Below are 15,636 nucleotides of genomic sequence, written 5' to 3'. Positions count from 1 at the left end.
TTCTGGCTAATGCTCAATCATGTAGACAAGAGTTCATAAAACTACCTAGGAACCCTCTGGTTACAACTAAACTGTGCTACTTGCTTTAGCTTTTCTTGTTCCCTGCAGAGCTATCAAGGTGGCTTTTGGGGTTAAAGATGGTGAGGCTTAAGGTTAAAAAAGTTACGAGAAGTTAATAGTCCAAATGGGAATAGCAAAGCTGAGCACAGAGCAATATGATAACCAAATAGGATGGGTAGAGGCAGAAGCTGATAATTGAATGCGCTTTTGCTTGATGTAGAGAATGCCAGAGGGTAAAATTAGATAAACACAGAGAAAAGAAGTTCTATTGTATATAGAAGCATTTGCTACAACAAAAAACGGCTCGCATAAAGTAAAAACTGAAAGAACTCTGCTAAACTGGAACTAGGCCAACTGATGAATGAATTCTGATCTACCTTGGTATAAATAAAGGTCACACCCTCCTTCGAACAACATCCTGAATTTGTTCTGATGATAAAACTGATGCCGCACCAATAAAATCGGCATCTTGCATCTGCTGGTGCAACTGAATAACAAAAGATCCGAGGGAGAGGTAGGAAGAGGTCTTTTGTAAGGCAAAATTATCCAATAGGTTTCTAAAGCAAACTTTAAATAATATGTGTGAATATATAGCAAGCAAAATCACAAATGTTATCACATACAGGCATATACCTTTTCAAGGATTGCAGATTGGTCTTCCAGGTGAAATTTGCGCATGTACTTTAGCATCTCCAGTTGCTGAAATAAAAATAAGAACAGCATGCACCTTTTAGCAGCATCCTTCATCAAAACTCACACCAAAATGTAGCTAGACAGTACCTGTTCGTGTAATTTTTGTTGATTGAGCATTTTTTCAGTAAACTCTTCTGGTCCAAGCTCAGCCTCATCACATGCCATCTCTTCACTGTCACTTGGCAGAAAATCAACAATGCACCACACAGAATTACATAACCCAATTTGTAAATACGGCATTTTCCATTATAAATGTGTGGACAATTACAAATTAGATGACACTTTTGCTGCCTTAAGTAAAGTAGCAAACTACCCCAGAGACAATGAAACACGTTGGGAAATTAAACCCAAGGACCATAATCCATATGCATGCAAAAACCCATTGCCTCAAGACATGTATCACTAGCCTAACATATAATCACATTGATATAACAGACCACATGCATTAATAATTGCTTATATGTACCAGGCATTGCGGAAATGATTTATTTGTAGTCCAAGGATGCAAAACGTGAGAGAGAGAGAGAGAGAGAGAGAGAGGAAGACCTTGTTTAGATAATGTACACCCAAGAGCAGACACAACATACCCTTGCTGCAGAAAATACTCAATTTTTCTGCCTGGGGAAACTATGTTAACTGCTGCTTAAAATCGTGGCTCAATTTCTATGACTCTATTGCCAAAGAATCCTCACCATGCAAGTTGTAGCTCTTAGCCAGACTATGCCAAAAATGGATACTCCACTCAAAATTATTTTGAATTGTCTAAAACCATTTTGAGGCTCACTATGCAGCATAACTTCCCTAAGGAAGTTATCTGCAACCCACATGCATGTGAAATGGCCTTTGTGCCATTGCTTAATGTCAGGGCAAAATTTCCATTTTGTTAAACCATTAGGAAGTTGTTCCACCGCTTTTCTGCAAGTGCACATGCATGGGAAGATTCTCTCTCTCTCTAAATTTCATCATAACAAAAAAAGGAGTCGTCTGGTTTGAACCACCGTGGGTGGCCCAAAACTGAACCCATTTAACTTCAAATAAAAGCAACTGAATGCATGTCAATGAGATGGTGACAAGCTACATGGGAAAATGGACAAGCACACACTGAAGTTGATACACCAAGTTAAACCAGGAACAAAAAGGAAGTGGGGAGGGTGGGGGGTTGGGAGCAGGATAATTATCCATCAAAAGATTTCCAAGCATGTATTTCACTTCAATAAAAAGGGACATGCACTTCAACAAATTAGCATCAGTAATGCCAATAATATAATTTTGTCAGTTTGTAAAGAGATAGACGCAAGCTTTAGGTGCCCACAGAAGTTACAAGTTGTTTGTCTTCAGTAGGTTTGTGATTATTATAAGTATCAATATGGTGTCACTGCTCTTGGCAGCAACTCAAGTCGTAAACTGATTGTTAGTGATAGGATAGATCTCTTAGCTTAAAATCCCCATCCCAGCACTACTTTACCTCAATCCATGCTAGCAAAAGCCCAAAGCAGAAGAGCAAACAAAGGGGAAAAAAAAAAGAATTGAATTTGGTACTTGCAGCACTTGCACTCTCAAGTGTATCTTTCACAACCTTTAACGATATTCTACTTGTATACCTACTGCATAGAAGGACCACAATGCAAGAAAGGCTTCAGTGACACTGTAAATTAAAGGTCACAAAAAGAGATAAGGGGTTTCTCTGCTTTGAAGACAACACAAAAATGATATTATATTCCCCAAAAGGTCAAACAAGCTACCGCACACAAATGAAATTCTTACATGATGACTAACTTGAATGCCATGTCAAGATTACTGCCCTCAGAATAACCATATCAAGAGAATAGAGGAAAGGCTCACCTTGCAACAAATTTATAGAAGCGAATCATCAAATCCTGATCATTCTCATAAACCATATTCACTTTCCCCAGGCATGAAATACCAAAACTTGGATCTGCAATATGAGAAAGTAGTTTTAGACGCCATGCAAGAACTACAAATAACCGCCATAAAGCTGCTCTTTCATTGTCAAGAATTACATCTTGAAAACTAAAAGTTCATCTCATCATGACTACAAACTCTCAGTTAATGCTGACTTCTAAACATTGTGATGCCATGATTGAGATAGAAGTGATGAAAGAGTAAAAAAAATAAAATAATGATAAAGCCAGAACAAGAGTGTGTACGCTCTCCATCAACCTACAAACTTCATGCGTTATTTTAAACTTCCTAGCATATTCACCATATGATTACTGGTTCAGCAATCAGTATAAATTCCCAAAGCTCTAAGAGTAGAGTCAGTACAACCACAGAGGGCTATGAGATTAACATAAACATAAACAAACTTACATAATCGAACTAAAAACAAAATTAATGAATAAAACCTATCACGCTATTAATTGTTTTCAACTTGTCACCCTAGGTTATTATAAGATGCCAAACCTTGCAGAAATTTGAAGTTTGCTTTAATACAATACAAGATGAAACAATATTTTGCCAACTAGCTTCAATAGCTTGGGAATTCAACCACAGATAAAAATAAGAGGAGTTTGTTCCTCAAGTTTTCATAGGAATGATAAGGAAGAAGTACTCTCTCAGGTAGCCAAAACATCAATAATTGCATATACAGAATTTTTCCCTAGTTGACCAGTGGTCCAATACATTAGCAAACAGAAAGACTCACCAACCCCCATCTCCAAAAATATGGCTTCCTGGATTGCAGTGGTAACAGCAACAGCTTCCTGCACAACATCAAAACAATTTTCAAGAAACAAAAAGAAGAAATGCTTAATTATCCCGACTACCAAAACCATCACTTAATCAAGAGGCAAAATTGTCCCCCAACAGCTATCAACTAAAAAACAACGCATATTTCTAACCCTCAATTCTCACTTTTCAGGCCCAAAGATAATGAGGAAATAAAACTGGAGGTAAAGCAAAATACAGCAACAAAAAGAGCAATAATCAAAAGGGTACATGACCTGTTTATCATCCACGGCATCTTTAATTCTTCTCTTCACATCTGATTCAGCACATACAGAAAAAAGAAAATGATTAACCAGAAAGGAAAATAAAGGAAATTAGAGATTAAGGGGAAAGGCATGAGAGTTTACCAGGCTGAGAAGTGAGTTGAGAGAAGCGATCAAAGAGAAAAAGCAACTGTTCTCTTGATAGCATTCCATTGCTTTGTAGCTCTGAACTATGAGCCATTGTCGAATTTTACAGATGGGAAAAGCTCCGCAACCTCTTGTTTTGAAGGAGAAGAAATAGTGGTTAACGGGAGGACACAACTCCCTGAAATAAGTGTCGCTTTCTGCAAGATTTGAGATAAACTCCCTTTCTTACTCGCAATTAAGAAATTTGCATATTAGAATTTAACCCATAAGGTTTTATCATATTGCATTTTAGCCCGAATAGTAGATAAATTCAGAGTAAATTACTATTAAATCTGAATTTTATGAAATTAATTAATCCGTCTTTTTTAAATTATCGAATTAAAATATCATATATTCTATAAGAACCAACTATTTAGTTCTTTTTTTAAAAATCATTAATTTTTAAAAAATCCAATTAAACCAACTATAAGAAATAATTTTTTTAAAAAATCATTAATTAATTAATCCATCATATTAATTAATTCTTCTCACATTATAAGAATTAAGTTATATGTTAGTTTTTATCAATTAATTATTTTTTTAATTATGTAAAGCAATTACATATAATTATGTTAAATTAAAGTGAATGATAATTAGGATCTCTATTTATAATTAAATAAGAAAAATCTAATAATGAAATGCCTGAATTCTGCCAGTGTAATAAACTGCTGTTAAATATGATTATTCCAAATCCAAAACCACTAGCTGTCTAGCTTCAAGCTATCTCTGAATCAAAACATCTTCAAAATCCCACATCTATTTCCAGATTCGTTCTATCTTTCCAGATCCAATGTTAGAACTAAAATTGTCTTCCTGACAATGACTCATCTGATCAGAAAAACTCGACATGGGAAGTTGCATTCTCGGCAGGATTGTCTGCAAGGAGGATCCAATATTGCCAGAAGAAGCGTCAGCATTGTTGAATGTCACATTGTCCCACATCAAAGGCGAAGGGTTAAGATAAGACAGACTTGGAAAGCTTGGAACATTACTATTTGTCCTGACACCATATTGATTGCCGGTGTACTGATCCTTGGCCATCGTCGTCAGATCTTCCAGAAAATTTGGACTTGTTGCAGTCCCTGGAGAACTCTGGATTTGCTGGGAATGCATTTGTAGTTGAACACCCAATGGCTTCGGATCAGAGAACGGTTGCAGCTGCAAGTTAGCCAAGTTGCTGCTGTAACTGTTCCTGTCCATTAATTTTATACTCATACTCGTTTGGTAATCAGAGAAAATCTGCAAGTTTGAATTTGATGGAATCATGTACGAGCTCTGCCCTGGCAGGAAACAGTTAACGGGCAATGGCATCACATCAGAGAAAAGGTGATGAAAGTTGCTAAAATTCCTGACACTGTTGCTTCTGTTCATGTAATTCTCCATGATTTGAGAACTGTAAAGCATTCTCGTTGCAAATTCATCCATCAGAATCTGATTTTCCTGAAACCTGTCAAGTTTTCTATCTGCAACTTCTATTTTCTTGTCTAACTGAGCGATCAAAACCTGCAATTGATCCTCCAAGAAACCATCGAGACGAACATCCCACAGTGGAACTTCGTAAATTTGCTTGTGCAACTTAGAAATCTCCATATCAACTTTCTTCTTTTTGTCTGCAAAGTAGTCAGAAACCTGGTAACATCTTCTTGCCTGATCAGTTTTCTTGTACTTGTTTATAATTCTCTTAATCTCATCAGGATTTGATGGCCAGGTGGCTTCCAGCTTGATGACTTGTTCATCTTTCTGTTTGGGTCCGAAAATGATCAGGCAAGCTTCAACGCCGCAAAGAATTGAAAACTCTGAAATCTTCTTTAGCAAACTTTTCTTCCTCTTTTGAAAGGTGTTCATCCGAGTGCTCTCCTTCCTTATTAATTCCATTTTAATTCTACTGTGACCCATTTATCTGACACAAATTAAACAAGCTTAAATATCATCAGCAGAAACCCAAATTCAAGAAAGTTGAAAGCGAGAGGATACGAAAAGCACATACTCATATGAACACTAACTTTTCAGCCATCGATTACGTATAAAATTAGTGAAATTAAGGTATTTAAAGAAAAATATTTTCACCCATGCATAATTAATGAACAGAAAACTAGCATTCATAGGAGCATGTGCTTCTCTTAACTTCACCCAAATTAAAATTTAATCGTCTTTTAACTCACTTCTATTGAAATTGTTTTTAAAGTTTCAGCCATACCCATTTGAATAAAAAGTGGAAAAGTAGTTTTTGTTGGCTTAGTACGAAATTACAGAAGGGGAAAGCAGAGAAAGTACCTTTTAGCTTGCGAATACCTATCAAAGCCAACAACAATGGAGTTCTTCTTCTATGGCCTTAAGTAGCAATAGCAGTTGATGTTCATGGCCTTCTCTCTCTCTATATAGGAAATTACGAGATGGGATTTTCATGATTTGAAGAGAAATTTTCTCTTTCTTATTATGGAAGCAAATTAAAGTAATGATTATGATTTTTTTATATGGTGAAAATAAGAAGAGAAGATTGCGAATCTGCCATTTAGATGATATATGAGAGGGAAAGTTGATTTTGCTGTCTTATTAGGATCGCTAATTAATGCATATAAAGCTGCGTTGATTCTATGGAAAGATTACTTTTTTTTCTGTCTATTAAGAAAACGATGTCGGATCCATATATTTGTAGGAACTAAAAAAGAATATTTGGGCGTGCTTTTCGTGTGGTCTATTGTTCTAATTTTTAGTTAGAAAGTTATATCTCGTTAGTCTGTGTTTTACATTGTATTATTTTAGAATTTTTTTTAAGGGAAAATTATTATTAGGTCCTTAAATTTTTAATAAATTCATTAGTTAATTTTTATAATTTTTAAATTCTATTAAAATACTTTTATTATTTATAAATACTATTATATAGTCTTTATTGATAAAACTGAATCAAATAGTTTTCTGATAGGCATATAAATTTGAAAATTTTCTTTAAAAAATGGTAATTTTCAATTTAATTTTTTTATTTAATACCTTTAGAATTAATAAAAAATATATCATTTTTAAATTTTTATAATTATACTTTATATTAATTTAATTACTAATTAAATTCTAAATTTTATATATTATCTCAAATATATCCCACTGTTATTTTCACTGTCAAGAGTATAATTTTAAAATTTTTTTTGCCATTATATTTAAAATTAAAGTTCATAATATTAAAAATTTATATTATTATTATAATATATTCTTTTAGTTTTATTCATAATTTAAATATACTATTTTATATTAATTCAATTTTGAATTAATCTAAATCCAAAATTATTTTTTCATAAATCTACTCTAAATATTATTATAATTTAAAAAAAATACCTGATTAATAATATAGTTGAAAATAATTAAAAAAATTTAAAAAGTATAATTAACAATACAGTTATAATTGCACTATACTAATTTAATGTCCAATTAAATTTCATCTTCACAATATGTTTTTTTAAATAGCTTTTTTTTATAAAATATTTTCGACCATATTTTTCATTATGTATTTTTTAATTAAAATAATAATTAGTGTGAATTTAAAAAAAATAATTTAGAAAATGAGTTAATTTAAATTTGAATTAATATAAATTGATATGTCTAAATTATTGATAAGATTAAAACAAACAATAATAATAATATCAAATATTTTAATTATTATAAATTTTAATTTTAAATAAAATAAAAAAATATAAAGTTAAAAAAAAAATTATAATTACACTTTAATATTTTAAATTTTTATTAATTATATTTTAAAATTTACTCACTTCGCAACATGATGCGGCAATTCCGTCAAATACGGTGAAGTATAAATGTGCACAACATATAAAATTCAGAGTTTAATTGTTAATTAAATTAGTATAATAAATTATAAAAATTTTAAAAAATAAAATTTTTTGTGATTAATTTAAAAAGTTAATACTAAAATATTTTAATTAAATCATATAATACTAATAATAATGCCTAAAATTAAAAATCCATTAAATAGCCTAACCATCCAACTGAACAAAGATGGTTTGGACCATTCAATTTTCTGCTAGTTCAATTCCGCTTCCACAAATCAACAAAATTCAGTTTTCAACTCATTGAATGCTTCCCAAATCCAACCTAAATAAATTTAACATATATTCAATTTTGTTAAATTCACAATGATTTAATTCTTATTAAGCCTAATTTAATAGATTAAATTATTATCCAATCAGGATAAACTGACTGAAATTTTTAAATTTGAAATTCTATAATACTTATTGTGAGATATTCACCAGAAAAAGAAAAATGCTAACTCCCATTTTGTATAGTCCATCATTATACTCTGCATCTCTTTCATATAAACAAATAATTATTGAGCAATTTTTTAAAAGAAATATTAAGATTGTTTTAAAATTCCAGAAATATTTTTTTATATTTTTTAAAACTAAAAAATTGATTAATGAATTTTTTTTTCAAAATTAAATATAATGCAAGTTCATAAATATATGATTGGTGTGGATGATATCATTAAAAACTAATTAGACTAATTAAAAAAAAAACTTAATTAGACTATCACAATTTGTTTTTCAACGATTTCAATTATTTAGATCACTTGTAAAACTAGGATAAAACGAGTTCATAAATGCATATCTTCACCCAGTGGGAACATCCTTTGCAATTTTTTTGGGATAATACTATTTCTCAAAAAAAAAAAAAAAACACTATTGAAAACCAGGCCTACTGAACCCAGAAATTCTTGGATTTCTTGCAATATGAGATTGAATGCCCTTTATCAAGCTACAAGTCACAACACATTAGTATACAATCCTAACAACTTCCATAAATTTGTCAAGTATGAAAGTTGATAGTTAACTTTCCACATCCAGACAACAAACAACTGAATATCGGTAGCTTCGGGAGTTGGATTAAGGCAATCGGACAACCTCATTATATTCAAACATAAAGCAATCTATAGACATTTGATGCAACAAACAATTTGACGTAAAATCACCCCAGTTGGGCTTCCAGAAACATATTGCTTTTCACAAGAACCATAAGCTCACTCATTATAAGTCTTCAATACTGTAGCTTTTATACATGTATGCTCGCCATTTCTTCAATAAAATTTGCAAAATGTCTGTATGTCTTACCAAGTTGCTGGGAAGGCGCCAAGTCTCCAATCAAAAACTAGCACTTCACCATGAGAAGCTAAGCTGTCAGAATTCTGAAATCACTTGAAACATGGTTCTGTACAAGGTTATGGTCCCTAAGTAGCAGACGGGATGAGATCTTCTGCATGAAATCCAGATTCAATATCATCTTCTGCTACCATCCAGTCTAATTTAGGTCCCTGAACAGTATAAACCATGAAATCAAAATAGCTGCATTAAGCAATAAAAGCAAAATGTAAACCTAGCATGCCCTGAATACATAGAGATAATTTACAATAATTACCTTCCCTTGTCGTATTACTCTCGGAGGAACACCAGTCATGTCAACCACAGTGGAAGGATCCGCCACTCGTACACCACCATCAACAACAAAATCAAGACCCTTCATACATATGTCTCAACCATTTTAGAAGGAACAAAATTGACCCAAACCATCGATAATATTATCTAACCCCGGCAACTATGCCCTCCAAAACCAACTAATACAATGAAGGTGCCAAACGGTTAAAACCCCCATAATGTTTGAGTTAATAGTTAATTTCACCCATAATGTTCAAGTTGAGCCAACTGAGCCTTCAAAATCTTAATTTCGGTTCAATTCAACACGCAACTCCTGTGACAAACATGGAAGTTAAATATGTCGTTTTGTAGGTCTCATAAAATCCATCATCGAAATATCAATTAAAGCCAAAGGTTAACAAAGCTCTTCAATTTCAGGAAAATAGTCAATTTGAACTCTAATGTTCAGTTTGAATCAATATGAACCTTAAAAATAAAAAATTCTGCTTGGACTAAAATGACCCTTTTGCACCCACCATTCTTGTATTAATGAATGACGTGAGTTTGTACCATTTATGGAACCCTTTAGCCTTTATTATTTATATGCAAGGGAAAAACAAAGGTATAGCTACTATAAAAATGTCTGTATGCGCAGTAGAAGTTGTTCACTCTCAGATCAAATTTTGAATAAAGATGGATGCTACGCATGGTGATGCCAACGCAATTGCCCCTTGTTTATGCCGATCAAATTCCACCTTCCAACAAAGTAACAACAGTTCTAATTTAATTTCATCATGGTTTCCTTGGCTTTACTTTTTTTTTTTTTTTTATCTCTTTTCCCTTCTTTTGGCTTATTTTTTTTAATTCCTCTTTCCTCTTGATAATTGTATGAGTGATGATAGTTTTTTTTAATTCAAAATTACCTTTCAATTTCATCATGTATGAGCTAATAATCAATTTTATAATTTTTTATTGGTATTTTCATCAATTTTTCACTTCTACAATTTTTAATGAATTTTATAAATAAATTACTGATTTTTATTTTTTATTGATTGTTATTACTATTGAATTTTCTTAATTTATTTTAAAATCAAATTGCTGCTTTTTTTTTTTAATTAACCTTTATCTTTTTCAATAGTCCGTTGTTATTTTTATTGTTTTTCTATCAACGTATCCAAAATAAAAATCTATATAGGTGTAAGTGTAACTGATCCAAATTGACCTTAATGGGGCCAAATTGACTATTCACCTAAACTTGAAGTGCTTTTTTGACCTTTTGGCTTTAATATATGCTGGATTATGGATCTTGTGGGTCTCAAAAATTGCACATTTAATTTTCCTCTCATGTAACATACATTTTAGAATAAATTGGACCAAAATTAATACTTAATGTGGCCGACTGACCCAACTTGAACAATAAGTGCTGAATTAACTATTGGACCAAACGTTAAGGTTTTTATTTTTACCTTTTTGGTTAAAATAAAAAAGAAGAAAGGTTAAGAATGTAACATAAATAATAGTTTAAGAGTCTGAAACCTAAAAAATCTGAAAGCAAGAATATAAAAAAGATTAAACATTTTCATAGGTAAAAGAAATTGTAGCAGAACACCATATCAAAAGGCACCAGTGACACACTAGAAAAGGAGCCAAACAAGTTCCCAGCCAGCAAGAATCTTATAGATTGACAAGTCATCAAAAATGCATATGCAAATAAATACTGACATCTCTTAGCATTTTCAAGCAAATGCTAATTAACACTCAGTTTATGGCAAAAAGTTAATAATAATAATTTAATACAGTTATTAAACAGCAACATGCAAACGGTGCGTATATAAATAGAATCATACCTCTGGTCCATATATATCAGCTATCACAACAGGATCTATCATCCACTCATTATCCTTGGGCCACTTGACACTGATACAAGAAACTCACGATCAGTCTAAACTGAAAGCAAAGGAAGTCATTTCTTTAGTGCTATGATATCCACATCAGCAATGAAAATGCTGTAAAACACATAGTACATGCATTCCCTTGGTTTTCAGCTAATAAACTGTTAAAAAAGAACAAAAACTGATACGAAAACAAACCAACCTTGTGGATATAAGAGGTGCATCCATCTTCTCCAGTATTCCTTGACATATGGCATCATCAGGGATGCGAACACCCACATTTTTCCTAGTAGCATATTTGGCAGTCGTGGTCCCATACCTCACACAATGTTTAGGTAATTCTTTGCTTGCATTTAAGATGAAAGTATACTGCCAAAGAGATGCAAAGTTACGATCCAAAAGCATTTAGCATGAGGCATCTCTAGGACCCACAAAAATTCCAATACAATATCATGACAGAAAAAAAATGTAGAGCATAAAACGTGCAGGTCCATTAGAAACTGAATTATGAAAAAATCTCAATATGACCATTAAATACTTGAGTTGGAACCTTTTCAAGGATAATGACCATTAAGTTCATCCATTGAGTTGGAGACTATTCAAGGATAATAACCATTAACTTCATCCATTGAGTTGGAACCTTTTCAAGAAAATCAGGCATATTGTCTGTTCAGAAGGGAACGTATGATATAGTTACATGCAGAATAAAAATCTGATATGGTTCAACATGTGCAATGTGAAAATCCACTGGTTGGCAAGTCCTGCCCGAAAGTCTGGTCATAGGCTTGGTGTGCTATACAATGCTTCCAACGGGTACAATAGATTCCTCATGCTAGCAGTAAATAATGCTTAAATAAACATACTTACAGGCCCAGGTAAGCAATGTTTGACAGCTCGAAATATATTTGCATGTCCGTGGCCATCACCACAAGGGAACCCAGTTGTATATATGTCTATATCTCTCAAAGAGTGACATAAAATGCTAAGGGGCTGCAAAAATGATATTATCAAATAAAAAAGCATGAAGATTAAAATGCAATGTGAAGAGTAATACAACAGAGCAAGGCAATCAAATGCAGCACATGACAAACAGTGGCTCATTCAGCATCACACCAAAATTTCTGCAGGTTACAATGATGCTGAATAGAAGTAACATTTCTTGCCTTCGAAGGTTCTATATTTTTTATTCTGCAATGGTGAAAACAAGATAGATGTCACCTTAAATTTTAATATTGATAAATAAATTTTTAAGTAATTAAATTTTAAAAGTTTGCTCTAAAGTAGAACATCATCTACCTACGAAGACGTTCAATGGCTGAGTGACTTTTCAGGTGACATACTATTGCATACCTACCACAAAAGAATAAAAATCAAGCACAATAAAGATGGGGGATCTTTCAACACAATTAGTCTAGCATACAGTACTTTAGTACACCTAAATGCCAATATTTGGCCACCACAACATAAGCCAGGAGGAAGAGTTGGATTAAACTTTAACCTCAGTCTGGCTGTAAAAAGGATGTAGGTAAAGGAAGAAGAAAATTTATCATTCTAAGAGTTCCAGCACTTCAAACTTTTACATATATTTTACTGGAAAAAATCTCAGGCCTAGCCACCTAGGATCTGCCAACTACCTCTACCTTACCCAACCCTTGTAAACCAAGAATACCTGGAGCAACCATCAACCTCTGACATTTATGGCTTCTTCCTGTTCTTCACTGTTCTGTCTGTCTTAACTTCTTAATAGTTGACCAAATTAATGTTTCTTCAAGAAAAAAAATCAAAGGCAATAAATTCCGAAATGCATATATGTATCCAAAAAAACAGTTAAAAGGGACGAACAAATCCCATAACTCACATTAATAGCATTGAATATCAGCCACCCAAGACACATAATCCAATCCAGAAACATATAATCCAATGTACAAGCACAAAAGCATAGCTCCCGGACCATCAATAAACCATATTTAAAGACAATACAACTCTGACAACTGATGCAACCCAAAATAAATTAAAAAGATATATTATAGAAGCGTGTGTTGCAAGGTTGAAAAAGCAAACATACAGAGTATCCGTAGGAATGACACCCACAGCTCCCTCCTTCAAAAGTTGAACGACTGGATCTAACTTCCAACTGTCTCCTCCTGATGGATCGGCTTCTACATAAAGTAAGCCATCTTCCTGATATTTGCATACCCAACATAAATAAAATATACAAACACCAAGCCAAACACCCAAAAAAAAAACATATGGAAAGATGCCTGCCAGTTTTTTTCTATCTCTCTCTCTCTCTCTCTCTTTCTTTTGGGCCAAAGGCAGTTTACTTCTCAAATCTTTCTAACATTTCAGTGGGACATTATCAATTTCCATCTGTTTACATATCCAAATTTTAAAAAGGGAGCACAAAACAAGAAAACAACCCTAAAGAGGAAATATAGTAGTGATATCATAGAAACTGCCTGGTATTTGGAAAATGCTTCTGCAATCATCTCATTCTTAAACTACATCATACACTGAAATGTTCAAAAGAGTTTAAGTATGACACTAGCATTATCCCAAAGGCATTCTAATGACAGCTACATAAACTCAAGAATTTCACAGCAGTTCAACACAGCAAACTCACCAGGTCTTTCATTTTTAATACTCTCATGACAGGGAATACAAAAGTGACTACACTCCAACATACCCAAAAAAAAAAAAGGAATTAAAAAAGTTATTGCCTTCTCAATGGTTAGTAAGCATTAAGAAAATGATTTTGTCTAATTCTATCTCTCTCTTACACACACAAAAAAACCAGACACGTTCGATGCTCTGTATGCAGCGGTTGAGACGTAATAAAGATCATAGCTTAAAAATTTATAACTATTTGGACCTCATAAAAACACAACTTCTACTCTTCGGTATGCCTAATTTAACCATTAGTGTTACTAGTATTTAGTTCTATACCACTCGATCTCTCAAGCAACAGATATCGCAATAATCAATTCAACAGTTTATCATCTCATTACTCCACTTTTCCCAGCAACCAACAACCTTTGCAATGAAATGCTGAAATTTCGAGCAATCCACGGCCGAACCAAAAAAATGACAGAGAAACATTGTTTTGATCTACAAACTAGTAGTTCTATTGAAGAAGAAGAAAGGACCTTGGTAAAGCGAGGAGCGGAGTACTTGAGACGCTTGGGGCTTCTCTTAAAGGCCATAGATAAGACACGGCTGCGAGGGGGCTTCAGCGAGTCAAAGGAAACGCCATTAGCAAAGGGAAAGACACGGTGTGGTGGCTTTGCTGCGGCGGCCGTAAAGTGGAGTGACAGAGTGTTACTGCAACTGCACATTTTCGTCTCCGCCATATTTCCGATGGGCGAGAGCCTGGTGCTCTCTGGAACACGGAGAGAAGAGAAGACACATCATACATTCATATATTCAATAAATAGCTATTTAGTCCGTAAAATATTATAATATTAAAAAAAATTATTATTTAATTCTTAAATTTTATTACTAATAATAATTAATTCCTGTATTTATAAATTAAATTATTTAATTATTTAATTTTACTTTAATTACATACCGTCGTACCATTTTTATGTTAATTTTGAAATTAAATTATTATTTAATTCTTATAATATTATAATTTTATAATTATATCCCTTAATTTTAAATTAATTACAATTTCATCCTCATGTTTATCTCTTATCTCTCCTATTTTCTATGTCTCTGTTCCTCTTTATATTTCTCATTCTGTGATAGGAGATTAAAAAAATAATAATATATGAAATTATAAATATTATAAAATTAAGTGATTAAAATTGTTGATAATTATAATATATAGATATTATATAAGAAATTAATAGTAAAATTAATTTAAAAATAAATGAAAGTATTTAAAAATATACGGTGGAAGTATAAATTATAAATTTTAATAGTCTAATTTTTAAAATAAAGTATCTAAATATTAATTAGTGTTGCTTTTCAAATCAATTTAAGCTATATTAATTAAGCTGGATTAATTTAGTGATTAAAAATATATTATTTATTTATGAAATTCAATTCTTACTTTTTAAAGCTGAGATTCTCATTAAAAATTTTAGGATAATATTAATTTCTAAATTAAAAACTTTATAATAATGTGATATTTAAAATTTAATTTTTGATAAAATTCTCAAAATTCTAAACTAATTAATATTTTTTAAAATTTAAAATTTTTATGAATTTTTCAATAATACTCAAAATAAATTTTTTAATTTTTAAATGAAATTAAAATATATTATGCTCATTGCAAGATAATGCCCTTTAAACTTCAAATGCTATGTAGGTGATAAATGCATCTCATATTTCTCATTCTTAAATTTTACTCTCCCAATCTTCAACCTTATTTTAAAATAAAAAAACTTCAAATGTTGTATCATTTCAAAAAAAAAACTATGCTAACATATTAAACTTATT

At 32.0% G+C, this 15,636-nt stretch overlaps 3 protein-coding genes across 5 annotated transcripts; all 3 read right to left on the bottom strand.

The window, feature by feature from the left end:
• Positions 1 to 299: 299 nt before the first annotated feature.
• LOC110602336 lies at positions 300 to 4,068 on the bottom strand. 2 transcript variants are annotated; one of them, XM_021739827.2, is made up of 7 exons: positions 3,849 to 4,068; positions 3,717 to 3,757; positions 3,419 to 3,476; positions 2,596 to 2,689; positions 841 to 931; positions 694 to 759; positions 300 to 547 (listed from the first exon to the last, which is right to left on the bottom strand). In XM_021739827.2, the coding sequence occupies exons 1-7, from the start codon at positions 3,943 to 3,945 to the stop codon at positions 455 to 457; spliced, it is 540 nt and encodes a 179-aa protein (XP_021595519.1). In that variant the 5' UTR covers positions 3,946 to 4,068; the 3' UTR covers positions 300 to 454. The 2 variants fall into 2 exon arrangements, with proteins under 2 accessions (XP_021595519.1, XP_021595520.1); XM_021739828.2 differs by having other exon boundaries at positions 841 to 925; positions 3,849 to 4,066.
• Positions 4,069 to 4,538: 470 nt separating this feature from the next.
• Positions 4,539 to 6,411, bottom strand: LOC110602604 (agamous-like MADS-box protein AGL82). The gene is made up of 2 exons (XM_021740164.2): positions 6,165 to 6,411; positions 4,539 to 5,790 (listed from the first exon to the last, which is right to left on the bottom strand). Exon 2 carries the CDS (start codon positions 5,784 to 5,786, stop codon positions 4,647 to 4,649), a length of 1,140 nt encoding a protein of 379 aa, XP_021595856.1. The 5' UTR covers positions 5,787 to 5,790; positions 6,165 to 6,411; the 3' UTR covers positions 4,539 to 4,646.
• Positions 6,412 to 8,592: 2,181 nt separating this feature from the next.
• Positions 8,593 to 14,621, bottom strand: LOC110601859 (uncharacterized protein YciO). 2 transcript variants are annotated; one of them, XM_021739221.2, is made up of 9 exons: positions 14,340 to 14,621; positions 13,259 to 13,374; positions 12,490 to 12,543; positions 12,357 to 12,381; positions 12,061 to 12,183; positions 11,396 to 11,562; positions 11,149 to 11,218; positions 9,306 to 9,404; positions 8,593 to 9,201 (listed from the first exon to the last, which is right to left on the bottom strand). In XM_021739221.2, exons 1-9 carry the CDS (start codon positions 14,541 to 14,543, stop codon positions 9,118 to 9,120), a joined length of 942 nt encoding a protein of 313 aa, XP_021594913.1. In that variant the 5' UTR covers positions 14,544 to 14,621; the 3' UTR covers positions 8,593 to 9,117. The 2 variants fall into 2 exon arrangements, with proteins under 2 accessions (XP_021594913.1, XP_021594914.1); XM_021739222.2 differs by lacking the exon at positions 8,593 to 9,201 and having other exon boundaries at positions 9,356 to 9,635; positions 14,340 to 14,604.
• Between the last annotated feature and the right edge of the window lie 1,015 nt (positions 14,622 to 15,636).

Source organism: Manihot esculenta, chromosome 15, assembly GCF_001659605.2.
Source record: "Manihot esculenta cultivar AM560-2 chromosome 15, M.esculenta_v8, whole genome shotgun sequence".
NCBI classification, from domain to species: domain Eukaryota; kingdom Viridiplantae; phylum Streptophyta; class Magnoliopsida; order Malpighiales; family Euphorbiaceae; genus Manihot; species Manihot esculenta.
This window is presented reverse-complemented; position numbering and strand designations above follow the sequence as displayed.

What these genes read in the sequence shown, in the direction of transcription:
- LOC110602336 (XM_021739827.2), bottom strand. Translation starts at nt 3,945, where the DNA reads ATGGCTCATAGTTCAGAGCTACAAAGCAATGGAATGCTATCAAGAGAA. An exon ending in TCAACTCACTTCTCAGCCTG is followed by an intron (nt 3,758 to 3,848) that starts GTAAACTCTCAT and finishes GTGCTGAATCAG; the next exon opens with ATGTGAAGAGAAGAATTAAA. An exon ending in AACAAAAATTACACGAACAG is followed by an intron (nt 760 to 840) that starts GTACTGTCTAGC and finishes TTTTTATTTCAG; the next exon opens with CAACTGGAGATGCTAAAGTA.
- LOC110602604 (XM_021740164.2), bottom strand. Translation starts at nt 5,786, where the DNA reads ATGGGTCACAGTAGAATTAAAATGGAATTAATAAGGAAGGAGAGCACT.
- LOC110601859 (XM_021739221.2), bottom strand. Translation starts at nt 14,543, where the DNA reads ATGGCGGAGACGAAAATGTGCAGTTGCAGTAACACTCTGTCACTCCAC. An exon ending in GCCATTGAACGTCTTCGTAG is followed by an intron (nt 12,382 to 12,489) that starts GTAGATGATGTT and finishes TCACCATTGCAG; the next exon opens with AATAAAAAATATAGAACCTT. An exon ending in GAGTAATACGACAAGGGAAG is followed by an intron (nt 9,202 to 9,305) that starts GTAATTATTGTA and finishes TATACTGTTCAG; the next exon opens with GGACCTAAATTAGACTGGAT.